At 41.1% G+C, this 17,053-nt stretch overlaps 1 protein-coding gene and 1 pseudogene across 5 annotated transcripts in view; one reads left to right on the top strand and one right to left on the bottom strand.

Annotated features, from left to right (window-relative positions):
• Nucleotides 1-17,053, top strand: part of RABGAP1L (RAB GTPase activating protein 1 like) — a 689,413-nt gene that overhangs the window by 527,452 nt on the left and 144,908 nt on the right. The window contains exon 1 of one of the 5 annotated variants that reach the window (XM_060132749.1): nt 16,374-16,586. The exons of the other annotated variants lie outside the window; for them this stretch is intronic. Within the exon in view, the coding sequence (XP_059988732.1) occupies nt 16,419-16,586 (168 nt within the window). The 5' untranslated portion in view covers nt 16,374-16,418. Of the gene's footprint in view, nt 1-16,373; nt 16,587-17,053 lie in introns of those variants that run through there. 5 annotated transcript variants of the gene reach the window in all.
• Nucleotides 13,072-16,396, bottom strand: LOC132516431 (male-enhanced antigen 1-like; annotated as a pseudogene).

Here is a 17,053-nt window from a genome sequence, read left to right as displayed (position 1 = left end):
TACTGGCACAAAAACAGAAAGAAACATCAATGGAACAGGATAGAAAGCCCAGAGATAAACCCATCCACATATGGTCACCTTATCTTTGATAAAGGAAGCAGGAATGTACAGTGGAGACAAGACAGCCTCTTCAATAAGTGGTGCTGGGAAAACTGGACAGGTACATGTTAAAGTATGAGATTAGATCACTCCCTAACACCATACACAAAAATAAGCTCATAATGGATTAAAAACCTAAATGTAAGGCCAGGAACTATCAAACTTTTAGAGGAAAACATAGGCAGAACACTCTATGACATAAATCACAGCAAGATCCTTTTTGACCACCTCCTAGAGAAAGGGAAATAAAAACAAAAATAAACAAATGGGACCTAATGAAACTTCAAAGCTTTTGCACAGCAAAGGAAACCATAAACAAGACCAAAAGACAACCCTCAGAATGGGAGAAAATATTTGCAAATGAAGCAACTGACAAAGGATTAATCTCCAAAATTTATAAGCAGCTCATGCAGCTCAATAACAAAAAAACAAACAACCCAATCCAAAAGTGGGCAGAAGACCTAAATAGACATTTCTCCAAAGAAGATATACAGACTGCCAACAAACACATGAAAGAATGCTCAACATCATTAATCATTAGAGAAATGCAAATCAAAACTACAATGAGATATCATCTCACACCAGTCAGAATGGCCATCATCAAAAAATCTAGAAACAGTAAATGCTGGAGAGGGTGTGGAGAGAAGGGAACACTCTTGCACTGTTGGTGGAAATGTGAATTGGTACAGCCACTATGGAGAACAGTATGGAGGTTCCTTAAAATACTACAAATAGAACTACCATACGACCCAGAAATCCCACTACTGGGCATATACCCTGAGCAAACCATAATTCAAAAAGAGTCATGTACCAAAATGTTTATTGCAGTTCTATTTACAATAGCCCGGAGATGGAAACAACCTAAGTGTCCACCATCAGATGAATGGATAAAGAAGATGTGGCACATATATGCAATGGAATATTACTCAGCCATAAAAAGAAATGAAATTGAGCTATTTGTAATGAGGTGGATAGACCTAGAGTCTGTCATACAGAGTGAAGTAAGTCTGAAAGAGAAAGACAAATACAGTATGCTAACACATATATATGGAATTTAAGAAAAAAATGTCATGAAGAACCTACGGGTAAGACAGGAATAAAGACACAGACCTACTAGAGAATGGACTTGAGGATATGGGGAGGGGGAAGGGTAAGCTGGGAAGAAGTGAGAGAGTGGCACTAACATATATACACTACCAAATGTAAAATAGCTAGTGGGAAGCAGCCACATAGCACAGGGAGATCAGCTCGGTGCTTCTTGACCACCTGGAGGGGTGGGATAGGGAGAGTGGGAGGGAGGGAGATGCAAGAGGGAAGAAATATGGGAACATATGTATATGTATAACTGATTCACTTTGTTATAAAGCAGAAACTAACACACCATTGTAAAGCAATTATACTCTAATAAAGATGTAAAAAAAAAAAAAAAGAGAGCCACCTTGTTCATATATCATGGGTGTTTTCTCCATGGTGGACCTTTTTCCCTGACGTGGTAAAGAATATTATCTCTGGCAGTTTTGTATCAGTGAGTTATATAAAGGAGGACATAATAAGCTACATATACTTGGAAAGTTACACAAAGATAACGAAGAGCTGTTATTCCTTCATAATGCTTCTCAGATTCAAGCTTGGCTCTGTTTCCATGACAACCACACCAGTCCAGGCTCTCATTTTCTCACATTTGGCATACTGCAAGAGCTTTATGACTTGTCTACCTTCGATGTCTTCCTCTCTTAAACTCCCTTGACCTATGTTACCAGATTAGTCGTTCTAAAAATTGTCTTCACTGTATTCTTCACCTGTCTGTTGTCCGCTGTAAGTGCATCCTCTAGCATTTCATTTTCATCATAATCTAGCTTCTGATGTACCTTCTGGCCTCAACTGTACCTACTGGGCACATTATTACACAATGTCACGTGGACCTCCTAATTGTCCTGCTCATGGGTCTTGTCTCTACCATAAAGTCTAGGATGCCATTGTGTGCTAGTTTTGTATTCTACCTAGCACCAGGCACAACTCTGGGCTCATGATATATACAAAAAGAATGGAATATTTCCTCTTTCATCCCTTGCCCCAGGGTTCATTTATTCCTCTCTGTCCACACTGGGCTTAAGGGCTGTTTCTGGTTGTTTTGTGTTTAATTTCTTCCTCCTTCCTAAGATAAGTCAACAGTTATATAGCATATATTATCCACAGCTTGCAGGACACTTTAAAAACCAATATTATGATATCTTTGTTTTTAAATATAGAAACCTCTCCTTTACCAAAAGCCACAGTGACTCAGCTACTTTCATGTCTAAAATGGTTTCTGCATTTTTCTGTGGCCAGTCTTTATGATGGTTATAGATTAATAGTAGGCTTTTTGGAAGCATAACATTTGTTATTAATCATGGCATTACTGTAGTTAACCAGGTAGACCAATTTAGTTGGAGTGTCGTCTTTTTCTTTAATGTGTATAGACATAGATTTGGGGAAACAACTTGACATTCATGAAGACTATATTCTAAGATGCTCTTAAACTTCCTAATTTTTTTTTTTTTTTTTGCGGTACGCGGGCCTCTCACCGCTGTGGCCTCTCCCATTGCGGAGCACAGGCTCCGGACGCACAGGCTCAGTGGCCATGGCCCACGTGCCCAGCCGCTCCGCGGCACGTGGGATCCTCCCAGACCGGGGCACGAACCCGCGTTCCCTGCATCGGCAGGTGGATTGTCAACCACTGCGCCACCAGGGAAGCCCTTAAATATCCTAATTTTTTAATACCACTATGGTTTCTAATTCAGTTTATTAATAAAATTGAGATAAAATAACTGCCTTCCTATAAGAACATATAATAACTGAGAATGACTCTATAAGCAAAGCTTACTCACCATCTGCTACATGAAAGTAACTAAATTCATTCCTTAGCAAACCCACAAGGTGCTATGTTGTGGCCTCATGGGGTCTCTCGGGGAGCTGAAACAATAAATATTAAATCTAAATATGTCAAGGGGTCACTTTAGTTGACTATTGCTTGCTAAAGAAAAGAGAGATTCAAAAGGCTCAGTAAAATAATAATCTTTTAAAGTAAAAATGAATGAATGAAAGAAGCTGAGACAAGAATCTTATTTTATGGTTATATTTGTCGAATAACTTGTCAATCAAGATAATTTAAAAGGTCTCTCTCCTCTCCCCTGTGAGCTTTGTCATTATATTTTACAGTTGCAGAGAAAGAAAATACATAAGAAAGAAGTAAACAATTTCAAATAGTAATAAATGTCATGAAAGAAATAATACAAAGGAGTCTAATGTGTTACTGCCCGCCACCAGATAAGATGGTAAGAAAAGTCCTCTGTGAGCAAAATAACATTTGAGTTGAATGATGCAGTGGAACCAGCTTTACGAAAATCAGAGGCAACAGCAAGCTCAAAGGCCCTGAGTCAGGGGCTTCCCTGGTGGCGCAGTGGTTAAGAATCCACCTGCCAATGCAGGGGACACGGGTTCAAGCCCTGGTCCAGGAAGATCCCACATGCCGCAGAGCAACTAAGCCCGCGCGCCACAACTACTGAACCTGTGCTCTAGAGTCTGTGAGCCACAGCTATTGAAACCCGTGCTCTGCAACAAGAGAAGCCACCACAATGAGAAGCCCATGCACCGCAATGAAGAGTAGCCCCTGCTCACTGCAACTAGAGAAAGCCCACGCGCAGCAATGAAGACGCAATGCAGCCAAAAATAAATAAATAAATAAAGGCCCTGAGGCAGGAAAAGCTTTGTATATTCAAAACAGAAAGGAGGCCATTGTGACTGGAGCCTAGTGAGGAAGTGAGCAAGATATAAAGAGGAAGGAGATGTGGTCAGAGATTGAGTCAGTGGCCAGATCAGCAGAGACACATAAGGAATAGAAATGCATTGGCATTTGGGTAACATGGGAAGCCAGTGTAAGTTTTAAGCAGGAAGAAATTTGATATGATTTATGGTTTTAAGACATTGTTTTGATTGAGGAATTCTGGTGTGTGGAATGTGGATTGAAAAGAGGAGAGAATAGGGTTTCCCTGGTGGTGCCAGTGGTTAAGAATCCACCTGCCAATGCAGGGTACATGGGTTCAAGCCCTGGTCTGGGAAGATCCCACATGCCATGGAGCAACTGGGCCCATGCGCCACAACTACTGAGCCTGCACTCTAGAGCCCACGAGCTATGACTACTGAGCCCACGTGCCACAACTACTGAAGCCCATGCACCTAGAGCCCGTGCTCCGCAACAAGACAAGCCACCACAGTGAGAAGACCATGCACCACAACGAAGAGTAGCCCCCGCTCGCCACAACTAGAGAAAGCCCACGTGCAGCAACGAAGACCCAATGCAGCCAAAAAATAAATAATAAATAAAATAAAGAAAAAATTTAAAGAAAAAAAAGAAAAGCAAGAGTAGAAGCATGGAGACTAGTTAAGATGTTATTTCAAGACCAGTCAGGAAATGATGGTAGCTTAGACCAAGGTAGTGACAATTAAGATGGAGAAAGAGGACAGATTTAAGATAGCTTTGTAGATAGGGCTGACAGGGCTGACTTATATTTAGATAAATTGGATTTGGAAGGCTGAGGGAAAGTGAGAAATCAAGGATGTTGTAGAGATGGAGCAAACTGATTTTTCACATCATGAGCAAATCATTTATTTTAGCTATGATTTTACTATAGCACATTATGAGAATGAAGTGAGATCGTGTATAGAAGCAGATGGCACAATGTCTGGCCCACAACAGGAACTTGTGAGATTTTTATTTTTACTCCTACCTCAGGACATTTTCATTAGGAATTTATATTCTCACATTACCATTTATTTAGGTCACCAAATTTCAAAAGCAAATGATTAGAAAGCCCATTGGTGAGTATTATATGCAATGCAACCATTCATCAACTCAGTAAGCATTTCCTGAGCTCCTTGTATAGATAATTACTGTACTGAGTGCTGGAAAAATACTAGTGAGTGAAGCTAATGCAATGCCTACCCTTATGGAACTTTCTGTCTGGTAGGGTAGATTAATTTCCCTAACAGTATAATTATACAACTAGTTATTAAATTACATCTGGGATGATTAAGAATATCAAGGTATACTGTAGAACATCTCTTCATGACTTCTGTATTTCCCTAATTTACTTCATTTATTCCCATGTTCCATCTTGCATATGGCTACCAGTGATTCCTAAACCCATCTCTTGGCTCCAGATTCTATTTCCCATGGCCTATGGAACATCTCCAATGGATCACCACATGTTCCTCACTAACTGCATTCATCCTCCATACTTTCCTGTCCCCAGTGCTTTCCCTATCAGTTAATATCTTTACTATCACGCCAGTTTACCAAGCTAGAAATGTCACAGATGTTAATAACATTAGCAACTTCATAATATTACTATATTAAACCTCATTTTCTTCATGAAAATTAAGACTCAAAGAGGCTAACTTTACTGAAATCATGTAGCTAATTAGACTTGAAGTTGTGGTTTTAAATCCAGATCTCTCTGACATCTTAGCTTTTGTTTTTTCCATGGCATCAATTTGCAGGATTGTTAATTTTTTTTTTTTTTTTTTTTTTTTTTGCGGTACGCGGGCCTCTCACTGTTGTGGCCTCTCCCCTTGTGGAACACAGGCTCCGGACATGCAGGCTTAGCGGCCATGGCTCACGGGTCCAGCCGCTCCGCGGCATGTGGGATCTTCCCAGACCAGGGCACGAACCCGTGTCCCCTGCATCGGCAGGCGGACTCTCAACCACTGTGCCACCAGGGAAGCCCCAGGATTGTTAAAATTTTTAAAGGAAAAATAATGGAGGAAAACATTCTAGAAAGAGGGAAGAACATTTTTAAAGGCTCAGAAATATTAAAGCGTCAATATTTCTAATCAGAGAAATGCTTATCTATCCCTCCCATGAATAATAATCATATTTTATCCATTTTGAATGCTGAACCATTTCAACATACACTTTTGGGATAGCCACTATGTGTTAAGTAAATGCCTCTGCTAAGTTTTTAGGACAAAAAGAAGGATAATACATGATACCTATCTCTAAGTGCCTTAGTAGGGGAGAAGGACCCTAAGTGTTGATTTCAATGCAGCTCATTAAAGTACAAGCCTGCAAATGTTATGAGACAGACAGCAAGGGTGGAAAGAGAGCAAGTGGGAAGACCATGTACCCCAACCCTAGGATTGAGGGAGGGTTCCTGCAGGAGGTAATATCAGAGTTGAATTTTAATGAATTAGGAAAAGGTGGGACTTCCCTGGTGGCACAGTGGGTAAGTCTCCGTGCTCCCAATGCAGGGGGCTGGGTTCGATCCCTGGTCAGGGAACTAGATCCCACATGCATGCTGCAACTAAGAGTTTGCATGCCACAGCTAATGAGCCTGCCTGCTGCAACTAAGACCTGGTTCAACCAAGTAAATAAATAAATAAAAACAAATTAGGAAAAGGTAAGTGAACTAGAGGGGAAAAACAGTTCAAGAAAAGGAGAAAGCAAGAACAAAGACATTGAGGTTTGCAGTTACCTGGTGTGTGCAGGGGAACTTCAAGTAACTTGAGTATTGCAGCTGGTAGACATCCCAGCATGTCATACTAAGGGGTGAGCTCAAATCAGAAGAGATGGGAATGGAGAAGAGGGGATAGTTTTGAGAGATGGTGAGGAGATTAAATCAACCAGACTTGAATGATGGGTTGAGTATGGGAAGTGGAGGTAAAAAGAGTACTCTAGGATGACCCCCAGATGTCTGCTGGTATAATTGGGTAGATGAGGACACTCTTTGCTAGGATAGGAAATGTAGGAGGAGGAACTGCATTGGGGAAGAAATGGTGACTTTGGACATGCCGGGATTAATTTGCGTGTGAGGCTGCGTTTGTCCAGCAAGGAGATAGATATACAGATTGGGAGCTCTGGAGAGAGGGCTGATCTCAGGATTGGGTTGTTCAGTAGTAGTAAAAAAAGAAAGGTATGGATAAGATCACCAGGGTTCAGTGAGCATAAGTTTTTGCTTTGTTTTTGTCATTTCTTTTAGAACCAAGACACATTAGTCCCTTTATGTATTCATAGTGACTGGACTGTGAAAATCCTGTTGTTTCCACTGGACTAACTTGATTAGCCTTTAGGATCTAGCCTGTTTAACTCTACCTCCTTCATTGTTTCAAATAACTCAAATTAGATTTAAAACACTTATATAGCAGATGTGTAAATTATAGTTGCAGTTACCACTTAGTAGCTACATGATCTCTGGCAAGTCACTTAACTTTTCTAAGCTTAGGTGTCTCCTATGTAAAATGAGCGTAATTTGTTGTTAAGATTAATTGCAATACTGCATACTCTAAGGGCTTGGCATAGTTTATGGCTGTCATAGATACTAAATAAATGGTAACTATTATTATTCATACTTTTAGTCACTGAAATATTTATCAAGACTTTGTGGTGTATAAGTTGTTTTGTTAGGCCCTGCTTGGAACAAATATGCGTATGAGGTAGAGAAAGGAGCCCACCAAGCAGGAAAGACCTGTACACACCTGTTCACTTGTTACTATCATCATACAAGACATCTTGTGACAACTCTCAGTGTATAGGAGTGCTGAGCTCACAAGGGAGGTGGAGAGGAATCCAATCACGTCCAATGAAAGTGGAGGAAAAATCACCTCCCCTCTCACCCGTTTGCTACCTCTGAAAGTCTACTGAACCCTTTTGAAGCCATGAGTGGGAGGTAGGGAGAGGGAAATAGTATGGCTGTACAATCTATTACCATTTTTATTTCAGAATATGGACTTGTCTATTCAAAAAAAAAAAAGAATGTCCCCATCTTGACGTATTCATTTTGTGGAGACAAATTCACTTGCTAATACATGGGCTGACCCATATAACTCCTCCACTGAAAATACTATTTTTCACAGTGACAGATGTTAAACTACACCTAGCATTCTATGTAACACGAAGATGCCAGAGATAGCAAATTTAATAGAGAACTGGAGATGGACCATGGGAAGGAGGTAGAGGCAGTTCACAACTTCTCAAGATGAATATAGCACCTCATTAGTTTCAACAATGACAACACACACACACACATACACACACAAAGGTAAAATGCTGATCTAGCTTGAGAGCATCAAGGAATAGTCTAGATACCATGTCATAATTTTAATCTGATCAACTTAAAATTGAAAAACAGGCCTCTGCTAACATTAATTTATGCCTTCTGCTTAAACTTGGAAATAAAGATGAGCCTCATACAAACTGTCCAGAGGAGGGGATAAATGAAGTGAGATAGGCTTCCATTGTTAAGCCTGCATCACTAACATGGCTTCAAAAAAGCTGCTGTTATGTAGACGCTGTGACGGAGCGGCCAAGGATGTAGCTTCTCTGTTTGACTGAAAAAGAGAGGGGCTTCCCTGGTGGCGCAGTGGTTAAGAATCCACCTGCCAATGCAGGGGACATGCGTTCGAGCCCCGGTCCGGGAAGATCCCACATGCCGCAGAGCAACTAAGCCCGTGCACCACAACTACTGAGCCTGCACCCTAGAGCCCGCGAGCCACAACTACTGAAGAGCCCATGCTCCACAACAAGAGGAGCCACTGCAATGAGAAACCCACGCACCCGAACAATGAGTAGCCCCCGCTCGCAGCAACTAGAGAAAAGCCCGCATGCAGCAACAAAGAGCCAACTCAGCCAAAAATAAATAAATTAATAAATTAATTTTAAAAAAAAGAGGGTCCTTCACAGTTAAAAATTACGAAGGCAGATGTGCTTTATTATCACAGGTGTGTGTTTAGAAGTGACTATTCTCAAGGCAGGCTTTTGGAAGCCTCCTCTCAACTCAGATCTAAGAATCTTAGGTTCTTTCATACCAGATGGCAGGCACAGGCTCCGGACCAATTCCATGTGGAGTAAAATGGTGGAGCACAGCCTTCCTAATGAGATAGTTTTTTTTAATGGGCTACATTAATTGAAAGAGAGCAAGTTACAGAGCTGGAAATGCTAGGTTCTCTGCTGTGTAGCGGGGCTCTGGGATCTTGGCTTCCTGGCTCTACCTCAGACAAGTTTTACGATTGTGAGCAAGTCACGTATCTGCCGCCTCACTCTTTTCATCAATAGGGCGAACATGTTAGACTTTGATGTTTCTAGGATCTAACAACGTTGCATTATTTCATGATTCTGTTATCATATCTAGAGTGTCGAGTATGTCAGTTATGGTAATATTGAAACTTTATTGAGAGACACTGTCCAAAAAAAGTGTCTCCTTGGGGCAGGAAGTAGGACAGTCTAGAATGGTGCAGAAACCAGCTCATAGGAGGCCTAGTTAACACCAGGGATAATTAGCTTCAAGAAAAGGAAACTGTGTTCAGATATTTTAACTAACATCACATGGAAAAAAGTCGACCCATTCTGTGTTGTTATAAAGTATATGCCTCAACTGAGTGACTGGAAGCTTTAGATTTCTAGCTTACCATAAGTAGTCCTTTTTAAACAAATATAAATGTCCAGTAATAAAAATAGGCAGCCTTTTCAGCTAATTGTCAATGAAGATAAGGAAGCAGAGGCAAAATGACTAACTCTCAAAGAGACTGTAGAAGAAGTTCTTGCATTAATAAAGGCATTGTTCTTAAATCTGATCACAAGAGTAGGTAATAAGGTAATAGTGATACTACCATGACTATTCAGAATGTTATTAAATTGCTTTTGGTGGGGGAAAGTTCTCTTCTATTGAAAAACAGAAACAAAACAAAAAACTCCTTTAAAATAGTTATGCTTGAAGTATCACAAGAGGTCAGAACATTCCTAAAAAATTAGTAAGTCTATAATATTTTATAGGAATCTTTTTTCTTTTTGAGTCCCAACAGTCTGGTTACCTGAAGTACCCACCATGGTGTCAGTTAATTATGTACTTTCTTATTTTGAACTCTAATTCCTCAGTGTGTTGAGTTCCAACTATAAGATGATGAGACTCATTTCCCTGTGATATAACTTATATGCTCAGTCTCATTGACATTTCATTTTAGCCTTTTCTTCAAGTAGCTTGAATAATGCATAAAGTTAGAAGAAGCATCTGATGTACCTTTCTACCTCCAGAAGCATATAGCACAGTGCTGAGAAGAACCAAGACTTGAATGGTAGAGTGTGAGTTGCCTGGGATTCTACAGTACCAAAATACTGGACTACTCACTGTGTCACCTTTATTTAACCTGTTTGTTGGATCTTAGGAACTTGCCAAATTATTGAGGGCTCATCTTTTAAAAAGTAGTCTAGAAGACCAAAAAGAACTAGGCAGAGAATTGAGTTTTTGCTGTTTTACCTCTCCTAGTTCAGAAGAGCATGGATCCTTTGCTACTTATTATTAGCTGTCTAAATCTTAAAGGTGAACTGAAGAGGCAGTTGGTCTTACAGGAGTGTCTTTTATCAGTGTTTGGCTCTTTTTTTTTTTTTTTTTTTTTGCTGTATGTGGGCCTCTCACTGTTGTGGCCTCTCCCGTTGCGGAGCACAGGCTCCGGACGCACAGGCCCAGCGGCCGTGGCTCACGGGCCCAGCCGCTCCGCGGCACGTGGGATCCTCCCAGACCGGGGCACGAACCCGCGTCCCCTGCATCGGCAGGCGGACTCTCAACCACTGCGCCACCAGGGAAGCCCTCTTTTTCTTTTTTTTTTTAACATCTTTATTGGAGTATAATTGCTTTACAATGGTGTGTTAGTTTCTGCTGTATAACAAAGTGAATCAGCTATACACATATATATATCCCCATATCTCCTCCCTCTTGCATCTCCCTCCCTCCCACCCTTCCTATCCCACCCCTCTAGGTGATCACAAAGCACCAAGCTGATCTCCCTGTGCTGTGCGGCTGCTTCCCACTAGCTATCTATTTTACATTTGGTAGTGTATATATGTCCATGCCACTCTCTCACTTGTCACAGCTTACCCTTCCCCCTCCCCGTGTCCTCAAGTCCATTCTCTAGGTCTGCGTCTTTATTCCTGTCCCGCCCCTAGGTTCTTCAGAACCTTTTTTTTTTTTTTAAGATTCCATATATAGGGCTTCCCTGGTGGCGCAGTGGTTGAGAGTCCGCCTGCTAATGCAGGCAGGGGACGCGGGTTCGTGCCCCGGTCTGGGAAGATCCCACATGCCGCCGAGCGGCTGGGCCCGTGAGCCATAGCCTCTGAGCCTGCGCGTCCGGAGCCTGTGCTCCGCAACGGGAGAGGCCGCAACAGTGAGAGGCCCGCGTACCGCAAAAAAAAAAAAAAAAAAAAAAAAAAACCAAAGATTCCATATATATGTGTTAGCATATGGTGTTTGTTTTTCTCTTTCTGACTTACTTCACTCTGTATGACAGACTAGGTCCATCCACCTCACTACAAAAACTCAATTTCGTTTCTTTTTATGGCTGAGTAATATTCCATTGTATATATTGGCTAACTCTTTTTCTAATGTTAATACATCCAGAGTCTTTTGTCTTTCTAAACCCTAACCCAGATGAACAAACTGCTTTTACACTTCCTGTCCTCTTCTCCTGACTTCATAGAAAGAATGAAGGAAATTACTGGTTATCTGGTACCCACCCTGTGCTAGGCACTATGAAATATTCCTTTACATACATTAACTTATTAAATTTTCAGAGCAACTTGACTAAGTAGGTGATACTGCCTTTTTACAGAGTCCCAGAGAGTAGTAACTTACCCATGTCTTTCAACCAGTAAATGTGACTAAAAGATGATGTAATAAACAATGCCCTGCTTTGCTCTTAGAAATATGTTTAATTCTCATTACTCTTACATTTGGGTCCAGGACAGTCCCACTAGTCTAAACCCACTTTTGTCTGTATCTACTGTGGACAACAAAGACATGACTAGATCATAACACACAGTGTGTTCCTCCTTTTACAGTGTCCACATCCTGCTTTATCTTTGTGTTTGAATGCCTCCCAGATTTTAAGCTCCTACAGATTGGAAAGTGTTTTCCTTTTTCACCTTTGTAACCCTTGAAGTAACTACTTTGTGTGTTACTGTGCACTTACTGTTCTTAATTACAGTTCCATAAATTAAGTCAAGTATCTTTTCATTTTACAATGGAAATCTATTTATGTCCTGCACATGTCCACAGTCAGTGAGTGGAGTGGCTCAGGTAGAGCACTCAAGCTCAGGGCTCTAATTAGCACTGCCCCACCATCTACCTGCTTCTAGCACTCCAGAGTGAGGCTGCTGTTCTTTAGGCCATGGCTTTGGGACCACTGCCTGGCCCTCTTTACCTTTCTCTCACTCTGCCTCATTGGATCATTCATCCAAATTTCCCATATTATCTTCAATTTGCTGTTGAACTTCCTTCATAGAGATTTAAAAAAAATCTCCTTTATGATAGTGTAAAGAAATATGAGAAATCATGTATTATTAACTGGTTAATTCAGAAGAGTTTCTTTTCTATCATTAGTTTCATTTTTGGACTACTTTATAACTCAAAAATTTATCTTTGAGTTATGAGTACACTCTATTTATTGCTGAATCTGATCAGCAATAAATAAATTACTTGGGGAGTTGGGGAGGCATAAGGGGAAATGCTCACTGAGATTACTCACTCTCGTAGGGCTTCAAAAATCGCTAGAATACATTCTTTCTTTTCGCCAAGTGATATTCTAGAAGAGTTATTTTACCTGATACTGATCAACAGCCTGTTCTCAAGGGACAACCTGAAAACAGGACCAGGGTCGGAAAATTATGGAAATTTTGAAGGCAAGGATGATAGTTTCTTTCTTTTATTTTATTTTTTGGAAGGGGGCTCTGTATGTATGGTGCTTTTATTCTCCATAGAGTGATACATGCTAAGGTGGGTTGGGCTTGGGCTGATGTCCCCATGTGTATAGAACTGAATTAATAAGTCTCTGAGAAGAAGTCTGGTTTACCTTGATGTGGAAAGGGGGATGGGAGCATGGGGATGAACATTACAACCTGGGATATGATCAGCCCTGGAATGCAGGGAGATGAGGCAGCTCTCAGTGCGGTCATTGGCAGGCAGGGGACACCTGCCAGGCTCGGAGGGCCTTCTGTACCACATCTTCCCACGGGGCATTTGATATCACCTCCTTCGCCCTTTTCACCAACTCTGCATGTTCTGGGTCCATGACTGTAGAGTTGTGTCTGCTCAGTGCTGTAGCTCGCTTCTCATCTTCATCCTCATTCTCTGCTGGCCTGTCCTGGGAATGAAGCCCTAGGGCCTTAGTTCCAACCCTGGACGTCAGCAGCTCCAGCTTCTGCACCCCGCACTGGTGCCAGCTCTGCCCCTTCTGGTTCGGGGTCTTGGTTCAGGGGCTGATAGGAGCAGCTAGCTGGACCTGCCCCCATTTCTTCCTGTTCTTCCTCAGGCTCTCCACTCCTCTTATCCCCAGTGCCTTCTGTAGGCCCCTGGTGTGACAGTTCCTCAGCCTCATTGGGGTAGGTGTGCCCTGGACCCTGCTGCCGAAAACGACTTCTTCCATCCCAGCAGGGCCCACTCAGAGCCTGCAGCTGAGCCTGTACCTTTTACCTCCTCAAGGATAGTACGTATTTGAGGGGAAGGATGATGGAGAGATTGGGAAAACTGAAATACATGACCACTGGTTTGTAGTGCCTTTTACACAGCATTTTGTTAAATGAACCTAAATCTTTTAAGTGTAACTTTGTTTGCTCATTAAACTATCATATTTTAATTATTACATTTAATATTTAGTGCATATAGTTTTAACTTCTTTTGTGAGCATCAGAGCCAAACCAGTTCCAAAGTCTTTTGATTAATTTTTTAATTTAATTCCTTTTGGGCAATAAATTTTTTGTTTCTGGTTTATATAAGTAAAAAAAAAAAAAAATTCTTCTGCCAGTGGTCTTTGAGACCAAGTCAGATGGATGGAAACATCTACCCTATCTTTTAAAAAAAATAAATCATAAAAAATCCTATAAGCTAAGGAGTCACTGAGTTTTTTCTTCGTTTGCAAGTCAAAATGTCCCCTTGCTCTTCAATGTAAAGCTTCTATGGTAGTGCTTTTCACACTTACACAGCAGTAGCACAGTCTTTTCAAACAAAATCTCATGCAGAACTTCACTATGTAAATAAGATGAAAATGGAGCTGTTGTTGCTGATGGGGGGAGGGCAGGGGGCTCGAGTAATGAGAGACCCAGAACCTCTTCCCTCTTCCCCCCTTCTGGCTAAACCAACTCCCACCCTGGGTAGCCCATAAGACATTTCCTCCAAAATCTCAAGAATCTGAAATTTATATATTCATATATATATATATACATATATATATATATATATATATACACACACACACATATATACACACACACATATATATATACATATCATATTCTAATGGCTTTTATCATTTTACATTAAAATCTTTACTTTGTATAGGTTTTTAATAAATCATTTTTGGAAGAAATAGAAGGCCTGACAGCAAAATATAAGTATCTTATTTAAGATATTTTGTTAATTAATACTTTAAATGTTTAACCCAAAAAAGTTTTGTTCACCTGAGGTTTTGGAAAAATAAACCAAACAGTATTCTCTTAAGGAAGGTAGTATTTCCCTTTATCCCCAATTCTGTAATTAACGTATTTCTGTAACCAAGATCACAGAGGTATGCTGATAAATGTTTCTATTTTCTTACTTGCAGAGATCTGTAACTTATTTATCAAAATAGGAAACTAAGACTCAGAAGGAACTTACTCCAGCTCTCTTAGCCCCACTAGTCTTTGCACCATGCTACAACTTGCATGAAGAAACTGGTCTGATATTCATATGAGACCAACTACAGAACAGTAGCTCCAAGATTCTGAATATATAGTAGTTAATTGTTAGGATAAAGTTAAGAAACTACCCTTAAAGGGGATCTTGTCCTTCTCCCTTGATTTGGCTAAAACTGATGATTCACATCAAGGAAATTAATATAAAACTTTAATAGTAAGATTGTAAAATTTTAAACTGTGAATAACTCTAAGTTATACTATTACAAGGGAAGGATTAGACCAGGATGCATCAAAACAATGTTTTGAACTATTAAGTGAGTGTTTATCAGTCTTTAGGTTAGGAAAGTTATTTTTGCTTTGAGAATCTCAACTTTAATAGTTCCTTAAAGGTATACTCTTATTATTATGTTGTAGGTTTTTATGCTTTATCATATTGTGTATTTATAAGAGTCTTCATTTTTGCTATGTTGTACACCTGAAACTTACATAATACTATACATCAACTATACCACAATAAAAAATAAAAATACATTAAAAATAATCTTCCTTTTAATTGCAGCTAGCCTTCCCAGAATGCTGAAATACTTCTGCATATCCTAGCATTGCAAAAAGTCATTATTGCATAAACACTTCAACTTGAGGGCATGTCGTTTCTTGGATGTTCGGTCCTTGCTCTTCTGTCCATACTCTATCATTTTCCCCTAAGCCTCTGTTCTGTTAGAGATTTCAGTAATCTAACAAGGATTGGAGCATCCCACTTTAAATATGCAGTAAAAAAATCAGACTTGTATCTGTTACCATTATTAGAAAGCAAGAGTGAATAAAGGTCAGCCTTTTAGCTGGCAGGCTGTCTGATTTTTCTGTGAGCATCACATGTTAGGAGAAGCTAGCTCATCTGTCTGTGGGTTTAAGATTCAACAGCATAAGCTGTCAGCCTAACACTGATTGAAGGTGGACTGGGAGGGGAAGCGCATCTGTCCAACGGCTCGCCATTGGCTTCCTATTACAGCATTCTCCCCCGAGACAAACTCTGCATGCTCATTCACCTACCTCCTTCTCTTCCCTCCCCTTCCTTCCCTACCCCTTCATTACTGATTCACAGCGAGAGGCAGCAGCAGCAGAGGCAGCAACAGCAGAGCTGCTTGTCACGAATCAAGGATTGCAATGAGCTCATCCTTTTCTCCTTGCAGCTTCACAACTGCCCTGGCTTCCTGGCTCCTGCTCTTTGCTCACGCACACACACACACTCACTCTCTCACATACACACAGCACACACACACACACACACACTCACATGCTAGACCCTTCTAAGCAGCTTGTCCATTTTTACACATGTATGTGAACTCTCCTGCATCACTCTTGGCCATTTTCTTGCATTCGCTTGCTTTTGCTGTTTTTTTATTTAGATCAGCATTTGATTTCATTTCCAGTCTACTTTGGGGCTCTTGCACAGTAGATAATTTAGCCAAAATGTTTTTCTTGTGGAGACGTTAGCTGGCAGTTCCCACCACAGACTGGCTTGTGCGTGCTCCTGGGGAGACCTAAGCCTGGCTCCCCTCCCGCCGCAGTTCTCAAAATTGTGGATAAGAGATCCAGCTTTCTCATTCTGGATAACTACTTACTGCTCATGGAAGAAGGGGTGCCCTGCCCAGCCCCAGCTGCTAAGCTCACAGCTCCTGTCAAAAAGTCCCAGGACATGCACGACGAGAGGAACAAGCTGGTGAATGAGTATGCGTGTCGAGTGCTGGAACTTCTGGGGATGGGGCATCGTCTGTTTGTGCCTCGGCTTCTGGCGGTGAGACTGTTTTTCATTGAACTTCATTTGTAAAGAATCTGCCACCCTCTGTGAGAATTCCCTGTATCCCTGGAAGAGGCTTGCGGTCTCCTGTCTCCTTCCCCTTTTCCCCACTCTACCGAGAAGGAAGTGCTGAGTGGCCACAGGCATGGGGCTCTGTCCGAGCCTGGTCCGTGCCACTCCTTAATTGGCTAGAGGAGATATGGCTCTCCTCTCCAAGCCCATGTTAGTGGCATTATCTCTGTGGCAGCCACAAAAAAAAAAAAAAGGTCTTATGGCTGGCCAGGCTCAGCAGTAAAGCAGAATACCCAAGTGCTTGATGGATGCATTCTGTTATTTCTGTCTCCAAGGGGTTAAATTTTACACCAGACATTATTGCGACTTATCTAGACTATGCCTGGTTTGCTTTCTAACCTCTCCATTTGATGGTCAATTTGGTTGTGTTAATAGGGAATTTTGCCCCTTAA

The sequence above is a fragment of the Lagenorhynchus albirostris genome, chromosome 2 (genome assembly GCF_949774975.1).
Source record: "Lagenorhynchus albirostris chromosome 2, mLagAlb1.1, whole genome shotgun sequence".
NCBI classification, from domain to species: Eukaryota; Metazoa; Chordata; class Mammalia; order Artiodactyla; family Delphinidae; genus Lagenorhynchus; species Lagenorhynchus albirostris.
The sequence above is the reverse complement of the archived record's forward strand: the minus strand, read 5'-3'. Positions and strand labels throughout refer to the sequence as shown.